We start from the raw sequence: 19078 nt of genomic DNA on the forward strand, positions 1-19078 counted from the left end.
CCACTCTTTGAAGTGGAGGACGTCACTGACAGTCCGTGACAAACAAGCTGTTTCTGTCACTCTACGACGTATCTGGTCGGACATCAGCAGCAACGTGAATGCAGATGAGTTTTACAGTTTTGCAGAAACACTCGACAGAAACGAGAGGCCGCAGCCAGGTTGTGATGAGATACTCCCAGGTTATTACTGTGTTATTACACGCCAGGCCGCACCTATCTCTGCACTCTGTCTTCATTTTGATCTTGGCTTCATATGTGTAACACTCATTATACATGCAAAATATTACTCCCACTTAAAAAGTGCAATATGTGAAAATATTATGTAGTTTTGGTTATGATCTAATGGCTACAGTATGTGCAATACATGTAAATAATACAGGCACAATGTATACAACAACTGTATACTTTAGAATTACATTACTGAATGTATATTTGACTGATTGAAAAATGTTTATGCACTTTACTGTTATCCAGACTATTGCACTTTACGGTACAATGTACTGCTATATGCACTTTATTAGGACTGATTGCACTTTGTTATTAATTGCACTTGGCATGTCTGCACTTTACGAAATGTTTTCTACTGAATGTACTGTTCCTTTGTTTTAAGAATGTGATTACCTGTTTTTATTTGTGTCTATTTTACCCAGGGAACATCTGCTAGCGACAACAGATGGAAATTAGCTCATGGCTACAATCTGGCATGTTTACATTATCGTACACGGTGATGTCCATTAACTTGAACTGTCCCTTTCAAATAAAAATGAAATTAAATGAAATGAAAATGACCTCTGAGGCATCATGCCACTACACACATATCATGTTATGCTGGTTTTACACTTGTTTTGGGGAATATACCGTTTTAGCCAGTGTCTTTCGATTATTTGACCTGTGTTATTAACTTTTTTTTTTTTAACATATGTAGGCTAACGGTTACACATGCATGAACCACTTCAAAGGAAATTGTCTGTCATGACAGACATAAAGTTTTCTGAATCAAAGTCTGAATTCCTCCTCATTTCCCCTCTCTTCTTCTGATTTGACCATTTCTCTTACAGATTTGTTCTTTCCTCTGTTTTATGTCTGCTTCATCCTTCCTCACCACTGTTACACTTGTCATCATCTGTTTCATAATCACTTCACAACAAATACATAAACAAAGTTGCGTGACTGTTTCTTCCACAGTCGTGGTGATAAAATCTGTCCACAGACATTTAAACACGCGAAGCACTAAAAAAAAAACACAACTCTGTGCTAGTTCCTGTAACAGCGAGTGTCTCCACGACGTGTTTTACCACCATGACACATGAGGTGTAAACAACAGCAGCCCAGCTGTCACGGCCTGCGATCGTCTCCCATTAGATTCACACGGCACAAACGCAGGATTTCAGAGCGATGGCGGAGTCAAACACTGGAGTCACATTTTCAAGCAGTATACACTAAAAGAAAGTTGTCTCTTGCAGGTAACATTTCATCTGACCCCTCTCACGTGTTATTTGAGGAATATCAGCTTCTGCCATCAAACAGAAGATTCAGAGAACTCTTTTGTCCCTCAGTCTGTCAAATTGTTAAATCAGAGTTTGGGCTCTAATGGCGCTTTTCCACTAGCGCGGTACAGTAAGGCACGGCCCGCTTTTTTTGCTTTTCCACTAGCCCAAGTACCTGGTACCAGGTACTATTTTTAGTACTTCCTCGGCCCTGGTTCCAAGCGAGCCGAAGCAATGCTAAAACGTGACGTCAACCGACTGCCTTCCACTGATTGGACAGAGCGTCGTTACTGGAAGAGTGCGAGCGCTACGTCCGACATGAGAATCAAACCCGGAAATTTCAAAAACAGAGCGGCAACAGCGCCCATTGATCTGTACCGAGACTGTTGTTATTCTTTCACCCGAGCTAAATGTTGCTGTGTGTAAAACCACACTGTGGTCCTTAAAGCAGAAGTAAGCGATCCGGTCGTTTTGGCTAACTTCTTGTCAGCCGATGGAGTTAGCAGTCCCCGCCCTCGTCCCTACGTCACCACATTCACGCGCATCCCTTGGTTGCACACACAGAGAGGACCGCCCCTTTATGCCGTTCTCTCTCCTCATTGGATAAAGGTTGTAGGATACAAGGAAAGTTTTCTCCTCGGCTTACAGCAGAGCAGAGTGACTGACAGACCCGTGTTTCAGACCAAACACTCTATGTAAGTGATTGCTGTCGAAAGATATAACTATTTAAGACTTTTATATTAACACAAACATTCCGCTTACTTCTGCTTTAATCGAGGTGCAGACGAGTGAGTTTAGAGCTGATGAGCGGATCGAAAAAAGAGAGACAGACAATGCGGCCCCGTGATCACGCCGCAACAACCCCGCCCTCGCTGAGGAGGAACTAGAAGAACTCAGCTGTAGTGGAAACGCGCCGAGCCGTGCCGTGCCGTGCCTTGAAAGTGTAGTGGAAAAGCGCCATAAGTAGGCTGCAGGGTTCATGTACAGACTGAGCACTGGGTGTTGCACCAAAGACACTTTGTAATGTTGGATTTATGTTGTGAATAGAATTAGGATGTAGTTTGTGTTTTGTTTTAATGTTACGTTTCTGTTATTTTGTTTGTAATTTATGTGGAACTTTGGACGTCATGGGACGCAAGACAAATTCCAGAGTGATCTGACAATAAAGTGCAATCTTATCTTATCTTATCTTATCTTACATGATCTGGTGTTGCAGGAGAGCGGGAGCTGCTGCTGCTGCTGCTCGGCTGCTGCAGCGCTGCCGTCCCAGGGCAGGCAGCTGGCCTGGGTGTTGTTCCACAGGCAGTGGATCCCCGGCCAGGCCTGGCTGCAGGACGCCTCGCTGGAGAAGGCCGCGCAGCTGGGAGACGTGTAGAAGAGGACGTCGCTGAGCAGCAGGCTGTTGAAGCCGCCGAACACGTACATCACACTGCCAGAGAGAGACAGAGAGAGAGAGAGAGAGAGGATGAGAACAGGTAAAGAAGAAGAGACAGATTCAAACTTCCTTTTTATTTCCTCCTGTTGTGAGACAGTGAGAGCTGCAGGCTGGAGGAGGCCGGGCCCAGAGCTGCTCCTCTTCTTGTCTGGACCTCCACCTGCCTCAACAGTGCTAGATCCCTAACCCACCACATACTCTATCTATACCACACTGGATCCAGTCGCTGGTGGAAACCCTGGCTATGGAGCTGTCAGACAGAGTTGACAGAGTTGTGGCCAGAGTAAGCAAGTCTAGTGGAAGGGCCATTCAAATCAGGAAAGAGGCTCTAGAGTTAGCTAAGACCCTAATGTAGATAGGTATGTATGTTTCTTTTCCTTTTTTTTCTTTTCTTTTTGCAACAGAGGAGGGTCACATGGAGGCGGGAAGGAACTGAGTGTAAGGGGAGGGGTTGGAGGGTCTTTTCTTTTCTTTTCTAGAAAAGAAGCTCTTCTTGAGCAGTTCTTGGGTTTCATGATTGTAGCTTTTGTTTTTTTGTCTGTCTGTGTCTTGTTTGTTATTTTTGCTGTCGTGGGTGTTTCCTGCGGGATGTTTTGTTTCTCCTTTTTCCACATTGTGTTTGTTTTGGAACAGTTGATATGCTTTGGTGTCGATTTAGACCATGTTGTCTGGTACATATGTGCATATATTCTGTGTGAATGTGTATTACAAAAAAAATAAAGCAAAAAAAAACACAACAAGTGCTAAATCCCTACAAGAGGCGTGCTGTTGTGAGGACGGACCTGACGGAGCCTCCTCTCCTCCTGCTGCGGACGCTGGTCCAGGGCAGATCTGAACATCTTTCTCCCCTGGCCTCTGTCCAGCTGCTGGGATTACTTTGTGTGTGTGTGTCTGTGTGTGTGTGTCTCTGTGTGAGTGTGTGTGTGTGTGTTCCTCTGGTGGTGGTGGCAGCGGAGGCAGCTGTGCAGGGTGGATGGGTAATTTGCACCAGACTGATCAAAAAGTCCCCTTGGATCATAGAGGGCACACTTCAAACTGTTCGCTCTGGACTTCCTGCTGAGTGTGCAGGTCAGGAGGAAGAGGAGGAGGAGGGGGGGGGCTTCAGAGGAGTGCATCAGTTTGCCGCCTTTTTTTTTCTTCTCCTTTCTCCTCATTTTAAATAAAGATGCGAGTCACTGAAGGAAGACGCTGATGACCAAGACGGTGAAATGAGGTATTAAAAAAGAGTCGGTTCATCCAAACTACTGAGAGAAAAAACATTTCCTGACTCACATTTAAATCGTCCGTGTTATGAGATCGGCCTCTTAGATCTGGGCCTCCGCCTCAGAGCAGTGGAGGTGAACAGGATTTCATTTGTGATGAGAATTCACTTTAAAAAACAAAAAAATCTCTTTGCAGAAGTAATGCCCTCGTTTCTCTGGGTAAACACAGGAAGTGTTTCTTCAGTAGAAACTGACTGAACTCACACTTATTTATACTTAAATAAGAATCAATTATACGGTTAACGGTTCATTAGTTATAAAGATGTGAAGCCAAATATTTACAGAGCAAAAACCTTTAAATAATCATTTAATCTTGCACTTTAGTTTTATAATCCTGTGCTCGCTTCTATTTTTAAAACATCTTTGCTTCTATTTTCTGTGTTGAGCTCAGTGAATGACCTCAGTGTGTGATGATGTGCTGTACAAATACATTAGTCTTGCATTAAGCCTTTTTATACCTGGATTTTTTTTTCCCGATGGATTTTTTTTTTTGCCAGATTATTATTTTTTTCCGATGGATTTTTTTTTTTTGTCCGATAAATTTCTTTCTCTTTTTTACAGATTTTTTTTTCTTCGATGGATTTTTTTGGGGATTTTTCCCCCACCTGATTTTTTTTTTTTTTTCTTGCCTGGCTTTTTTTGTTCCTGCTGGCCCTAATACTCCTTCGTAGGTTGCTTATCCAAGGTCCAATTCCTTAAGTGTGTTCTGTAACCTGTAACCCTACAGTATGGATGAGTGAATGGGTGGGGGACCAGTGGGATGTTGGGTATGTGGGTGGAAGCGGTGGGATAAGAAGGATAGGGTGAACTCAATGGGGCTAATGTAACTGAAGAACAACGCACCCTGTGTTTTGGAGATGACTGTACTATATAAATTGAAGTAATATGTTTATGTGCGGTTTTTTTGTGGGGTAAAAACATTGAGAAAATCAATAAAACATATTTACAAAAGAAAAAAAAAAAAAAAAAAAATGAAACCTACAATCAGCTGGGAGCCGTAGTAAAGATGCAGAAATAAGAAGCTGAGTGCTGCAGGAAGGAGCCGGTCAACGTCTCCTCTGTGTTTTTGCAGAAACACCAGTGGTTTCCTCTCAACGTTCACTCTTGACCTCTGAGACTTCATCTCCACAGAAGCTGCTCTGAGTGCACTTCCACACACTCTCAACTACAACCAGTTTCCTCCTCTCTCCATTCCTCCCTCCCCACATTTCCTCCTCCTCCGTGTGTATTTCATCAATTTGTTGTGAAGCGTTACTGTAAAAGTGCACTTGAATGTTTTCCCTGCTCTGGATTCAGTCTCCAACGCCGCGATCTCTCATCAAATCTGAATCGGATCGATGGAGGAAACGAACGCATGAACAAACTCTTAATTGCTCCTGAGGAGCCGGAGTCATCATTGAGGATTGACTCAAACGGCGCTGGTGATTCATGTTAATATTTGATGCGCTCTCTACAACAGGATGTATAATTTAATATGGATCGCTGTGTCTTGCTCGGCTGGCAGAGCAGATAATACTTACCGATGAGTCACAGCACCGTGCCCATCGCAATCTATTCATATCGCAGACTAATAATGAAATGTCATGTATGAACGCGCAGGAAAGGATTTTTTTTTTTTCCTCATTGGCCTTGACTCGAGATGTTTCTCCCTCATGTAGTTTACAGTAAGATTTCTGTCTTTGTCAACTCAGCACATGGATTTTTTTCCCCCACATTTTCATTCATTTAATTAAATACTTTTACTTTGAAGGTCAAATATGAATGAAAAGAGTCAGTGTTTGTGGGATTAGATCATAAGGAGCTATAGGAGGAACACGAGTTGACACCACTGTCCAGATTCATTCTCACTATATTTCATATTACATCACCTGTAGGAAAGTGACAAGATAGATAGATAGATAGATAGATAGATAGATAGATAGATAGATAGATAGATAGATAGATAGATAGATAGATAGATAGATAGATAGATAGATAGATAGATAGATAGATAGATAGATAGATAGATAGATAGATAGATAGATAGATAGATAGATAGAGAGGGGTAGAAATAAAGAAAAGAAAGAGAGGGGTAGAAAGAAAGAAAGAAAGAAAGAAAGAAAGAAAGAAAGAAAGAAAGAAAGAAAGAAAGAAAGAAAGAAAGAAAGAAAGAAATAAGAGAGGCAGAGAGAGGGAGTTGATAGAAAGAGATAGAGAGAGGGTAGAAAGAAAGAGATAGAAAGGGTAGAAAGAAAGAGATAGAGAGGGGTAGGTAGAAAGAAAGAAAAACAGAGATAGATAGATAGATAGATAGATAGATAGATAGATAGATAGATAGATAGATAGATAGATAGATAGATAGATAGATAGATAGATAGATAGATAGATAGATAGATAGATAGATAGATAGATAGATAGATAGATAAAAGAGGGAGAAAGAGGGTGGATGATGTTATGATGACTGAGCCTTTATGGTGCAGCTCCACCAGGGGAGACACCGGGGGCAACGCCACCAAACTGACAACAACTCCGGGGCGTCGAGTTTGTCGCTCGTCCTGTTTGATGAGGGGATTTGAAAGGTGTTGATCCCTAGAAAAGCTAAATCAGCGACATCTTTTCTTGAGTCAGTATTTTAGGAGACAAAAAAAAAAAAAAAACGGAAAACACATTTTCTGTTCTCAACTTTTTTGTCTCCTCTGCCAGAAAACTCTTCACACACCCAAGGATTTGTCTACCTGAACAAAAAAAAAAAAGAAACAGTGGATAACTCGGTTAAATTAATCCATCTCCCCCCCGCGGCCTCCGCTGAGTGTGTGCAGGCTGCAGATTGTTCGAACAGTCAGCCATGTTCTGAGTGCACGCAGATGTGGTCATGAATAAAAGAACCGGGAGAGAACCGGGGAAACTGTAATTTCCCATTAGAAAAGCTGAAAACTTAGTGCAACACACGTAGAAGACGAAGAAAAGAAGGAGAGGAGGAAGAAACAAAAAATCACATTTACATCAGGATGTAGATGCTCAACATGTTCCACCGCGACATGTCTTTAAATACCACGAGTGCATAATTAAATATGTGTGTGGGCCACAGTGGAAATAAAACCTGTCACCCTGTTTTACATGCACCCGAGGAGAAATCAGGCTGAACTCAGTGAACATGGATTTCCCCCCTGTACACAGTACAGTACAAGCCTCCAACCTACTTTACCCAGAGCGTTGTAGTACAGTATTTCCAATGCATTAGTCATAAACAAATTAGAAACCAGCTGTAAGAGTTGTAGGCCTCTCTGTCAACTCTTTTGGGGGGGATAAAATGCTCTTCTTCCTGGTTTTTAAAGGAATAGTTCACCAAAAAAATGAAATCCAGTCATTAGTGACTCACACCTCATGCTGATGAATACTCCGGAGTAGTTTTTTATTCCTTAAAGTACATCTGGAGACTAGGGATGTCACAATTAATGGTTTTCACAATTAATTGCACTATTAAACGCCACAATAAATTGATCGTAAAGATTCCTAAATATCGTCACTTTCCAAAAAAAAGATTAAGTCTGAACCGTATTGGCAGATGTGCGCCAAAGTAAAGGTAAATGCACAGATACTGTGAACGTAACATTGAATTGGTAGGAGTTTAAATGCTAGAGTGTCATTTGTAATTAAAAAAAAAAAAGATTTGGTATAGATGACAATTAATGACTTGAATATTTCAAACACTTCCCCTGGGGGATTAATAATTGGTCATAATTTAATAGATAAACCCTCTAATATTCCTCCATACATTTTTTTGGTGAACTATTCCTTTAAGTGCATCATCAAACTTTCCCCATCCAGCCTGGTTCAGCGCCGCAGCATATGATTCACATTATTTTCAGACCACAATACTCAGTGACCCTCGGTGCCCTGTCTGAAAGAATCTGCATTTGTTATGTCCAATCATTTATTCAGGTTCCCCCTTTAATTTGTCATCCATATTTATAAAGACAGGGAGACGACTTTTTCTTTTCTTTTCTTTTCTTTTCTCTTTTTTAATTCCTGGTCTCAGGTTCTGGACTGATGGTGCGATGAGAGGACAAGCAAAGCGCACACTGTTTCCTTCCTGCAGTGAAGTGTCTGGATCTTTTTGAGCGTGTCACTGCTCAGTGGAGTGAAGGAACTCGTCTGGATCTCAGTTTCAGATTGAAGTGTTTCTTTTTTTAATTTTGAGGATGTACTCCTTTACGTGTGATCTTTCCTTTTATCTCGCTGCTTCCCTTCCACAGGCTTGACACACTTTCCTTTTTGCTGGAGCTTTGTCAAACACACGAAGAGTTGTAAAAGAAAAAAAAAGAAAAAGTATCCAGGTTTCTCTACATCTAAAGAAACTGGGCTTCCTGTTCTGAAATCAGGTTACTGTAAAAAAGCCACAATAACCCAGTTATTTAATAATAGTACGTGTGTCTAATGTTAGTCTATAGAGTCTGCACAGAGGCCCCAGCAGGTTTAGTCTGACTCACGTCATCCTGATTTCATTCTTCACTGTGGAGAAAATAAATACTACACTTTCTCCAAACTCTGCTTCTAGTTCCCTGCATGGTGCATGAATTACATGAATGGTTACATGAACGCCACGGTTACCTGTCGCTGAAGACTGCAGAGTGGCCGAAGCGGTTGACGTCATGGTAGAGGTCCGGCCGGGGCAGCACCGTCCACTCGTCACACGCTGGAAATGTAAAGAAGAAAAAGACACACATGAGGACGGGGGGAAGGGGGTCGAAGCTTTGACCTGCTCGCACATATTTAATCACACTTCACACGTCAGCAGGTTGAAATTCAGACGACACGTCACGGGGGGTTAGCGAGGCCTGTAAGAGCTCAAATCATCGTGTCAATCACATCGACCGCTGCAGCAGCGTCCCTCTCCTTGACATGTGACTATTCATTAGATACAGTTTCATGTAATAATCAATGGCTCAGTGGAAAACACAGATTACAGAGAAAAAAAACCAAGGTGTGAACTATAACCATTCATTTTCTTATTTTGGGTCCTGTTTTATGACAACTTTCTTTTTTTTTTATTTGATCCAAACTGAAGAAAAAGATCTCCGCAGCTTTCGGTCTCAGACGACCTTCATCAGAACATGCTCTGATGAAGGTCGTCTGAGACCGAAAGCTTAGCCTTCAATAAAGTGAAATTGCATAGATCCAAGTGTGCGGAGATCTTTTTCTTCAGTTTGGACACTTTTGATACCTCCAGCACCTTAGCAGAGAACCAGCCAGGTGAAGCGGCAGCCCCCTTTTTGCATTTTAAATTTGATTCAGAAACAGAAATCCACTGATTTAACAAACAACTTTTTTTTTTTGCTGAAATAGCTTTTACTGCCACTGGAGCCATCACAACTATGTTGCTGTTTTGATCCTGTGATGAGCCAACAGCCTGTCCTGGGTCTAGATGGATAAACAGGAGTGAACCCAGTGAGCAGTAATGTGGTGATTTACAGGATGAAAGCAACTTCAATTTGATTTCACTGTGAACTTGAACTGATTTATTATCTGAATCTTGAAGCTTGTGACCCCTCTTTACAATAAAGCTTGAAACAAGATCTATTTTTGACCCTATTTATTCTATTTAAGTTTCTGTGCAAGAATAGCTTCTTTTGGCAAGTTTTTTGTCGAGGCTTCAAAGATGTGACAGCATAAAGGTGTTTTTCTTAATTGTCACCTCAGGGCTGCAACCTTAGACATCTAGATCGCATATAACTGTTGTTTCTGTGGCCTTTATTTTGACAGTAACTCATAGAAAACGCATCACCAGGCCACAGGTTGTAGTCCAACCTGCCCTCTGCAGTCAGGACTTGGCCTTCATGGTACACGGTGGACCAGCTGAGCCTTCTGGGAGCCTTTACTGCTGCTTTCAACAGCATGTCAGTGATTATATTTCAATATGACGAAGCACCGAGCTACAGGTTGAAGTTCGGTCACTGTACAGAACAGACACACACTCACAAAACTACATCTACCTCCTGTCTTGACCTCTAAATGACTCTGTTTGTTGATGGACTCCTGGGTGTTTGGTTTTAAATGAAGCGTGTGCAGTGTGCGACAGTGAACACCGATCATGTGTCGGTACAAACAAAGCAAACAACGGCAAAGACCTAGTGTGCGTTTGTGTCTGTTTGTGTGTGAGCCTGAAAGTCAACGCTGCAGGAACACGGAGGAGTGACTGCAGTACATCACCTTCAGTCAGTACAATGCAGTGCAAGTCATCATGGTTTCCCCCCAGAGAGAGAGAGAGGCTGTGTGACATGTGTGAGAGCTGCACACACACTCGCAGGCCGACACTGCCCTCTGGTGGCGAGCGCCGGCGCTGCAGGTGGAGTGGCGCAGTGCCCCCCATCACACCGAGTATTTATTACACCGGCGTCAACCAATGTCAGGACAGCGGACGGCCCTTAAATTCCACGCTCTAATTGAGTTCAGCTTGTTAAGGAGGGGCAATTAGTCCTCGACGCGCGGCCCATCTCAGCCGTAATTACCAGACAATTACAGAGCTGCTGCTGCGGCTGACAGCGACCCTGCAGCTGGCTGCTGCTGGAGGAGGAGGGGGAGGGGGTAGAAAGGGGTGAGGGGTGGAGGAGGAGGGGGTAGAAAAACAGTCAGTGAGTCTTTTCCGTCCAATTACAAAAAAATCATACAGAGGATGAGGAGAGGGGTCAGAGCCGAGAGAGGAGGAGAAAGGGAAAAAGGGAAACACTTGGAAGTTTTTAATTTCTGAAACTTTCGACTCAAAATGTGAAATTCTCCAGGGAAATCATGAAAACAATTTGTTTCCCGCAGTGACCGGTGTGAGATGAGTTAGTCTCATTGTGCCAATCAAGTGAGGACCGGTGCTAATGTAAAATAAATGTATAAAATGAGGACGCCGCTTCACCAGGAGTTTAATTAATGTGATGTCTGCTGCTGTACGTGCGGCGGCTGCAGCCGTCACCTTCACACCACTCAGGTTTTAATGAAGGTGTTTCAGTCCCAACATGCAATTCATATGAACAAAAGCTGGTTTGCATGCAAGGAGAGGGAGTATGGGGTGGGGGGGGGGCTGTCATGTGCCCCTGAGATTGTAATTCCGCCGCCTGTCAATCATCTTGGTAATGACACAGAAAACAACAGAATGTCCCGGGGCCATTGAGCGGCCTGCAGGGAATTCTCCCTCCCATCCACGCAGAATAAAGCTTCCCATTAATGAGCAGCTTATGAATGACGGCGCCGCGGAAACGCTGCCGACTGTCGTTTACAACAATGTTTGTTGGCAGCTGACAAAATGAGGATGCCAGGATGGTTTATATGACAAAGCAGCAATAACTTCAGCGAAGAGCAAGAACATATCAGAGAACTTTAAATGGGATTATAATTAGGATATTAAGAAAAGAAGAAAAAAAAGACAAAGGTGCAGCAGAGTCGACATCAACCTCCCTGTGATAAAGACAGAAAACTCATGCTCATGTGCAGCTCTCCCTCTGCTGGAGGTTCAGAGTCTTGATTAAAGGGCTCCTCCACAATAAAACACTAGAATAAACATCAGAGATTTGGGGAGATTTCGTCCCAAAAGCCACCGAGTGTGAATCCCACACTAGACCGACTGGTTCGGCTTTGATCGCGTCGTATTTACCTTCACACCCAAATCCTCCAGGAGTCGAGTGTGAAAAGCAGCTCCAGGGGAAGGTTTCTTTTTTTTCTGGTTCTCATCTGCCAATTTTACCCCCTGAAGACCTGACTCTGTGTTTCAGGAGCACAGAAGGGAAGAACCCACAGAAGTCAGAGAGATGTAAAGGCGGGAAAAGTGTCAGATTTGCTGTGATTGGGTAAGAGGAGCCGAGCGGCCTCCGGGGCCCACTCACAAGGCTTTTTACAGATTCTCAGGTTACTATATGAAGGTGTGTGTGTATGTGCAGGCATTTCATCTCCCTGACTGTTAAGATCATGTTCTGTAACAGCCTCAGCTCCTCTGGTTGCAGCTTTTCTATCAGATCCTGGCTGCAGGAATTTGCGCCTATTAAGCCACATGAGCATCAGCCAGCCAACACTGATGCTATAGTATGGAGTGTCTGCTCCCAGCGCATCATACATGTGACAGAGCTACCAGGGATCAGGATTAATAGCACATGTCACATCCAACAGGTAGTTTAAAGGGATAGTTCAACATTTTGGCACATTCGCCTATTGCCATAATACCTGTAGTCATAGCAGTAGGTTCATTACCTGTAATTATCGGTGCATGTTGTTTTGAGATCAGCAGGGCAGAGACGTGAGCTGCTCAGTGAACACAATGGAGGTGAACGGCACAGGTCCCCTGTCCCTCATCAAACTCATCAAATACACAATCCAACAACTCCACAACGCTCTGGTGGACAAGTTGTGACCTGCACATTCACCACGCTATGAGATAATCATGTAACATTATGTAACATTACAACACATGAAGGAAATACTCGGATATACTTCTACCCAGCAGCCGTGTCTGGAATGTAGTTCCGGCTGCATTTGTCTTGAAAACAACTCTGTCATAATGTTACATGATTATTTCATAGCGTGGTGAATGTGCAGGTCACAACTTGTCCACCAGAGTGTTTTGGAGTTGTTGGATTGCGTATTTGATGAGTTTGATAAGAGACAGGTGAAAGTACCGTGCGCCTCCTTTGCGTTAGCTCAGCAGCTCACGTCTCTGCCCTGCTGATCTAAAAACAGCTTGCACTGACAATTAAAGGTAATGAACCTACCCCTAAGACTATAGGGATTATGGCAGTAGGCCTATTTGCCAAAATGTTGAACTATCCCTTTAACGGAAAGACACTCCTCTGTGCATGGAAACATACACACTCCTACATGAATGTCATGTACAGAAAATAATATATAGAAGCGTAACTCCCTCCAGCACATAATCAGGAGTCTTTTGTATGACAGTTGGCTGTGCTCTGCTGCTTATGGACATCCAGTCGTGACATTTGACCTCGTGCTGCTCCAGTGGAGCCGCTCAGCGTCCGACAACCGAGCGCTGCAGCTGTAGCTGTACCCAGCAGCTCCCGGGCGTCGCTGCACGGCGCCGAGTGAATGCAAAGCAGCCGAGTGCAGGAGAGAAGAGAGGAGGACGGTGCACGCTCAGCAGAAGAGAGGCTACGAGAGCAGACTGCAGGACCTGCTGGACTGTGAGTGTGTGTGTGTCTGTGTGTAACTGTGTGTGTGTGTTACTGACCGAGGCTGTAGGCCAGGAAGTCAGAGGAGAAGCACTTGGCCCCGTGGCTCATGGACGTGTCGTTGTGCGTGTTTCCTCCAAACACCAGCATCGTCCCGCTCACGATCTCCGCCGTGTGGAGGTAGCGGAAGAAGCCGCTGTCTCTCAGGATGGTCCTGCACAAAAACACACACACAAACACACACACACACACACACACACACACACACACACACACACACAGTGAGGGGCGCGTTACACAGCTGCTCTCAGACCAGCAGCTGCTTCCAGACCAGCTTCAGCTGCTGTGGCAAAGTGCCTTTGTCTTCTCTCATGCTTTCACTTTGCAATCTGCAGCGACTGTGTGGAAGAGTTTTAAAAATGCACAACTCCTCTGTTTTAAGCGAAAAAAAATGATTTCTTTCTATATAAAGTGTGTCCGCCTGCAGATTCATCATGTTCAGTTTTAATAAGCAGTATGTGTTTTCAAGCATTTCTCCCCATTTTTACATCATTTCTTCAGGAAAATGCATTAATCCTCTGAGTCGTTCATTACATCTGCCATTTAATTCCAGTTAGTTTCTGTCACTGCAGCGTTAAGTGTTGTTTTAATATCATATTTTCTCACTGTGGACTGCTCCGATGAGATTTTTTAATTTCTATATAAAAACACAACAGTAATCCACCGAAGAATTAAAATGCTGTGATGTGCAATTTGTTCAGTAACACAATAAAAGACTCAACGAGTGGAATTTAAAAGTATGACAATCACCATTTCCTCTTGTCCACGTCGAACTTGTACAGGTCTCCGGCCAGGCCGTACTTGTTGGCGCTGAAGGCCTTGTAGCCTCCGTGGATGTAGATGGCTCTGGTGCCGGGGTCGAACACGCTGCTGTGGCCGTAGCCGCCCTGGACCAGCGCGCCGTCCGTGGTCACCATGCTCCACGTGTTCTTGGCTGCAGAAGGAGGAGAAAGAGGAGGAGGAGAGTCATACAAATGGAAAACCAGCGTGTTAACAGACCATAATTAAACACCACAGAGGACAAGTGGAGGTAGGTTCAGCGAGGTCTCAGTGTTGTAGAGCTGCAGGTCCCAGTGGGGGTGTAGTGGAGGTTATTACTGCAGAGCTCAACTGGGTTTACACAGCTCTTTATTAGTGAAAGGGGAAATAAGCCAAAATAAATCTTTGTGTTATTGCCTCTAAAACGCGTTATTACGAGCAGGAGAGCAGCATCAGGCCGCCGCAGTGTTTAATTGGTGACCGTTCAGGAAATGAAAGTAACTAAATCACGTTCATCTGTGAGCAGTCGCAGGTTAATTCAACTCATTTTCTCAGACAGATTGGCTTTTAGAAGACAATGAGACGACTTAATGAAGTTTGGTTTCCTGCCAACGAGGACGGTGGATCAGATGAGCAACGGGCACGCCGCCGCATGAGTCCACAACTCGTTAGCTTCACTTTGGTGGCCGGTGTTGATGAAACTGATGCATTAAGCCCGAGGTCGGGGAGCCGGAGGCGCTTCTTCTTCTTACCGATGTTGTACTCCTGCACCTGGCTGATGTAGCCGTACAGAGGACAGTGTCCGAACAGGACCAGCATGACGGGGCTGTCCCCTTCCTCCACGGGGGGCACCATGTGGGCCGAGTGTCCCACCACCGCGTACTGCTCCTTGGCCCGGGGGGTCAGCAGGACCCAGGTCTGGTTCTGGATGTGGAACACCCACAGCTGACTGGACACGTTCCCCGAGGAGTCGATCTTCCCCCCGTACATGTAGATTTTTCCCTGATAGAAACAGAGACCACACGACCACATCAACAAAAATAAAATAAAAACTCTCTGGATATTTTGCAGAAAAGTTTCTCTGAAATATTCTTTCTTTCTTTCTTCCTTTTCATTTCATTCATTTCCTTTTCATTTTCATTTTTCATTTAAAAAAATACAACATAAAACATAATAGATAATAATGAAAGGGAGAGGCAAAAAGCCACAGAGGGCTTATCTGAAGACTCCACCTTATAATAATATTAATGTTAGAATTGAATGTACAAAAGCACAAGATAACATGAAAAACTTAATAAAAATAATAGTTACTAATAACATTAATATAGAAAAAAACAAAATAAAAACATTTCCAAAACATTTTAGAGAAGCGAATAGTTTCACACATCTGAAAACAACTTTCCATTTCAAGTGAATTCATAACATACAACATATGTACATAGTTTCATATCAAGATGTATATAGTGTATTTTTTTCTTTCTTTTCTGTTCTGTATTATATTGCTCTTCTTTGCCCCTTATATCATATGTCTGTCTGCACTGCTGGATACTTGAATTTCCTTTGGGATACAGTAATGAATGGGGAAAGTTGTCTCAGGCTTTTGAGTCCATGCACGACCAACACAAATATTTTTGTGTGCAGGGATTTGTGTGTCTTCCCATCAAACTTTTTTCATTTTTAATTTAATGTGCATTTTTCATTCAAACCTTTATATAAGCCCCGGAAATCATTGAGGGATCTCTCAGATAAAGAAAAACTGAATTTAAACAGCAGAAGACCATAAGTGAATTTAAAAGCTGAATAAATCATCTGTTAAATAAACATTATAAATCCTCATGAGACGTTTCTTAAAGTGCTGAGACACTCACAGTTCGTCCACAGACAGAATCCACAGTATCAGCGTGTGGGAGGCCGGTCGTGAACTGCGATGCACTCTTCGCCTCATTATGACTGAACTGAGCCTCGCACGCTACCGCTGCAGTAATGATGAGCTATCACTCTAATGAAACCTAATAATTAAAGGTAAACACAGGAAAAAAAAAAAAAAAAACACTTGGGACTCTCCAAGAAACTCGGAGATCCTTGAGCATCAGTAACCTTCAGACTGTCGGTGAGTTATGAATAATGATAACAGTTTATTATTATTCTCTGGACCTTGATTCTTACATAAATGTTTCCACTCAGAAAGAGCTGAACACAGTCTGGAGGTCAGACTGGAGAATGTCTCCTGATACTGAGAAAAAAAAAAAAAAACAACATGTAAAATCTACTCAGGCGCTTGATAAAATATGTGCACGGTTTGCAGATGATACAGTCACGGCGATATCGGCACCCCTGCACCTTTTTTTTTCCAGATAATGCCCTAACTTCTCTCTGAAAACCAGTGCAACTACAAATGTTTTGGTATTCAGGTGTTTTTCTTTCGTTTGCAGTGGAACGACATAAATAACTGAAGGAAAAAAAAGTAAAATCTGACATGTGATGATTTGCATTTCAACTCAACTCTGACAATTAACAGGTGCTGGCAATATGGCAACCACACTTCACTTGCAACCAATCATTTTGTGTCCAATTGATTTTTGGAGTTCTGTGTGTAAAATGTGAGATTTCACTTTTTGTGTTGCTCCATTACAAGCGAAAGAATAATAAAACATTTGTAGTTGCAGTGATTTTCAGGGAGGAATTAGGGTATTATCTGAAAAAAAAGTGCAGGGGTGCCAATAATTTTGTGCACCCAGGTTTTCTCTTCTGATCTCAGCTCGAGGAGAAAAGTGATTCTGGACCCATGAAAGTCACAGAAAACATGGAAAATTCAGAAAATGCTTCATTTGTTCATTTCAAAGCGAGGCTGATTTTCCACAGCAGCTGTAGTGGTGGTAGTTGTAGTGAAGGTTTGTGTTCTCCAGAGCCTGAACCGGGACATTACCCGTTTGTTGCGCGACTAACATCGCTTCTATCTGTTGTGCATCAGCTCTGATTTGATTTCAGATTTGTCTTGCGAGGCTCACATTGACTTACAAGACACATTCATACCGCGCCGTGGTGCAATTTGCGCATCACGAACACTGTACTGCAGCTCCGGCTCGGTTCTCACAAACCACAGAGCGAGACGGCCGGGCTGCGTCTTCTCTCCGAATCCTCCTCCTCTGTCTAATTTATTATTCCATCACCGACTCCAAACAGTCTCTCTCTGGCTGAGAGTAGAAACTGCTTCACCACTTCACTGCAGCATATCAAAACCTGGAGATTTATATATTCCAGACAACAAACAGACAAACTACTGAGGGCATAAATAAAAGGACGGGGTAGTTTATAATGTTTCTGCAACAGCCTCCCATTTAATTTAGCTGTCATCTGCTCTTCTCTCGCCCTCTTTTGAAGTCGTATTCATAGCACAGCGTGGCTGGTTGACTTGGCAGGAACAACAGATGCATGTAAAAAAAAAAGCTCTATGATAAGGCCCAATGGGAATCACACTGTGTGTTTGCAGATGTGCCTCCCCTCCACTCACCTCGTGCAGAGCCAGCGAGTGGCCGTAGCGCGGCGTGACGGTGTTGACGGAGGGGTCGAGGGTCATCCAGCTCTTCCTGCTCAGGTTGAACCTGCAGGAGCAGAGAGAGCAGAGAGGGGAGAGGTGAAGACTGCCGCTGCTCAATCCAGATCCATGTGTTTTACAGCTCCACATGCTTCATATAAACACACACAGAGATCTACACAGGAGATAATGCATTAAAGTTTGATGAGACCAGGTGAAGCCATGCTGGATGGAGCATGTGGTGCTGTATCTTGTTTTTTTTATAGTTCAATTATAAATCTAACCTCAATTTCGTGGGTTAAGAGGACGGGGAGACTCATTCTACCTGATCACCGTGATGAGGAATACAAATGGCAGCGCCCTCGGTCTAACTTAACTTAACATGTGCAACGCAAAATGAAGCCACGGGCAGGAAGAAGTGAAATTAAAATTGAAGACGGAGGCTCCTAATTGGTCATTAAACGGCACCAAACGAGCTCTGCAGCCGGCGACACCTGCTCGGTTCTCCTGCAGAGACAATAATGACACAAATCGTCACATACATGAAGCTGGAACCACAGGAATCAAAAGTTGAACTCGGGGTAAAGACACAAAAACAGACTTTGTCTTCTGTGCAGGTTAAACAACAACTCAGAAGTGTGTTAATTAGTGACCTGCGAGGTCTTCTCCATCTGACACAGCTGTTAAAATCTAAACTAAGCTACCTGGCTTCAGGCTGCAGCCTTATCAGTCTCCTCATCTGCCCCGTCTCCTCCTCCTCCTCCTCCTCCAAGCTGCATGTGTGGGACTTTGGCTTATACAACTTTAATGTGTTTTTTTATGGGTCACACTTATCTTGGTATCAAAGTGCTGACTGCATCTGATCGTTTATAACCCACTTTCACAGCCAGACTTTAGTAGTGCCACACACACAACAAGGACACTACAGCGCACTGACGGACGCTGCTGTAGTTTCATGTATCGCAAACCCTTAGAAATAAACTGACTATCAACAATCACAAAGACACAGGAAATAACACTTCACCTGAGCTGTGATGGTGTGTGTTACACATGATACACACCTGTAACACAACAGATAGAAGTTTAGAATAAGATGAAACACCAGTGACCAGTGGTTTCCAACCTTTTCTGCCTTGTGGCCCCACTTGGACATTTCAAAAGATGTTTGTTGCAAACGACAGCCAAGGCCAGATAATACAGGAATCTGAAAGTTTAGTTTCTGTTTTGCATGACATTTGGGAGGTTTCTCTTTTCTTTTCTTTTTTTTTTTACCTCTTCCTGTTATTAACCATCTCTCCAGACTCTACCAGGATGTTAATGCTTCAGCAAACGATCAAGCTGAGATAACAGACAACAAATACACAGTGTGGTCCAGTTGGCAACAACATAAAAAAGCTAGAA

General features: G+C 43.4%; 1 protein-coding gene across 3 annotated transcripts in view; it reads right to left on the minus strand.

Moving 5' to 3' along the window:
* atrn (attractin) overlaps positions 1–19078 on the minus strand; it is a 161567-nt gene that overhangs the window by 106143 nt on the left and 36346 nt on the right. For all 3 annotated transcript variants that reach the window (XM_083998989.1, XM_083998990.1, XM_083998991.1), the window contains 6 exons: positions 17654–17744; positions 14895–15144; positions 14134–14317; positions 13383–13537; positions 8774–8858; positions 2686–2915 (listed from right to left, as the gene is read on the minus strand). In XM_083998989.1, the coding sequence (XP_083855115.1) occupies positions 2686–2915; positions 8774–8858; positions 13383–13537; positions 14134–14317; positions 14895–15144; positions 17654–17744 (995 nt within the window). The remainder of the gene's footprint in view (positions 1–2685; positions 2916–8773; positions 8859–13382; positions 13538–14133; positions 14318–14894; positions 15145–17653; positions 17745–19078) is intronic.

The sequence above is a fragment of the Trachurus trachurus genome (genome assembly GCF_905171665.1).
Source record: "Trachurus trachurus genome assembly, chromosome: 22".
Taxonomy (NCBI): Eukaryota; Metazoa; Chordata; class Actinopteri; order Carangiformes; family Carangidae; genus Trachurus; species Trachurus trachurus.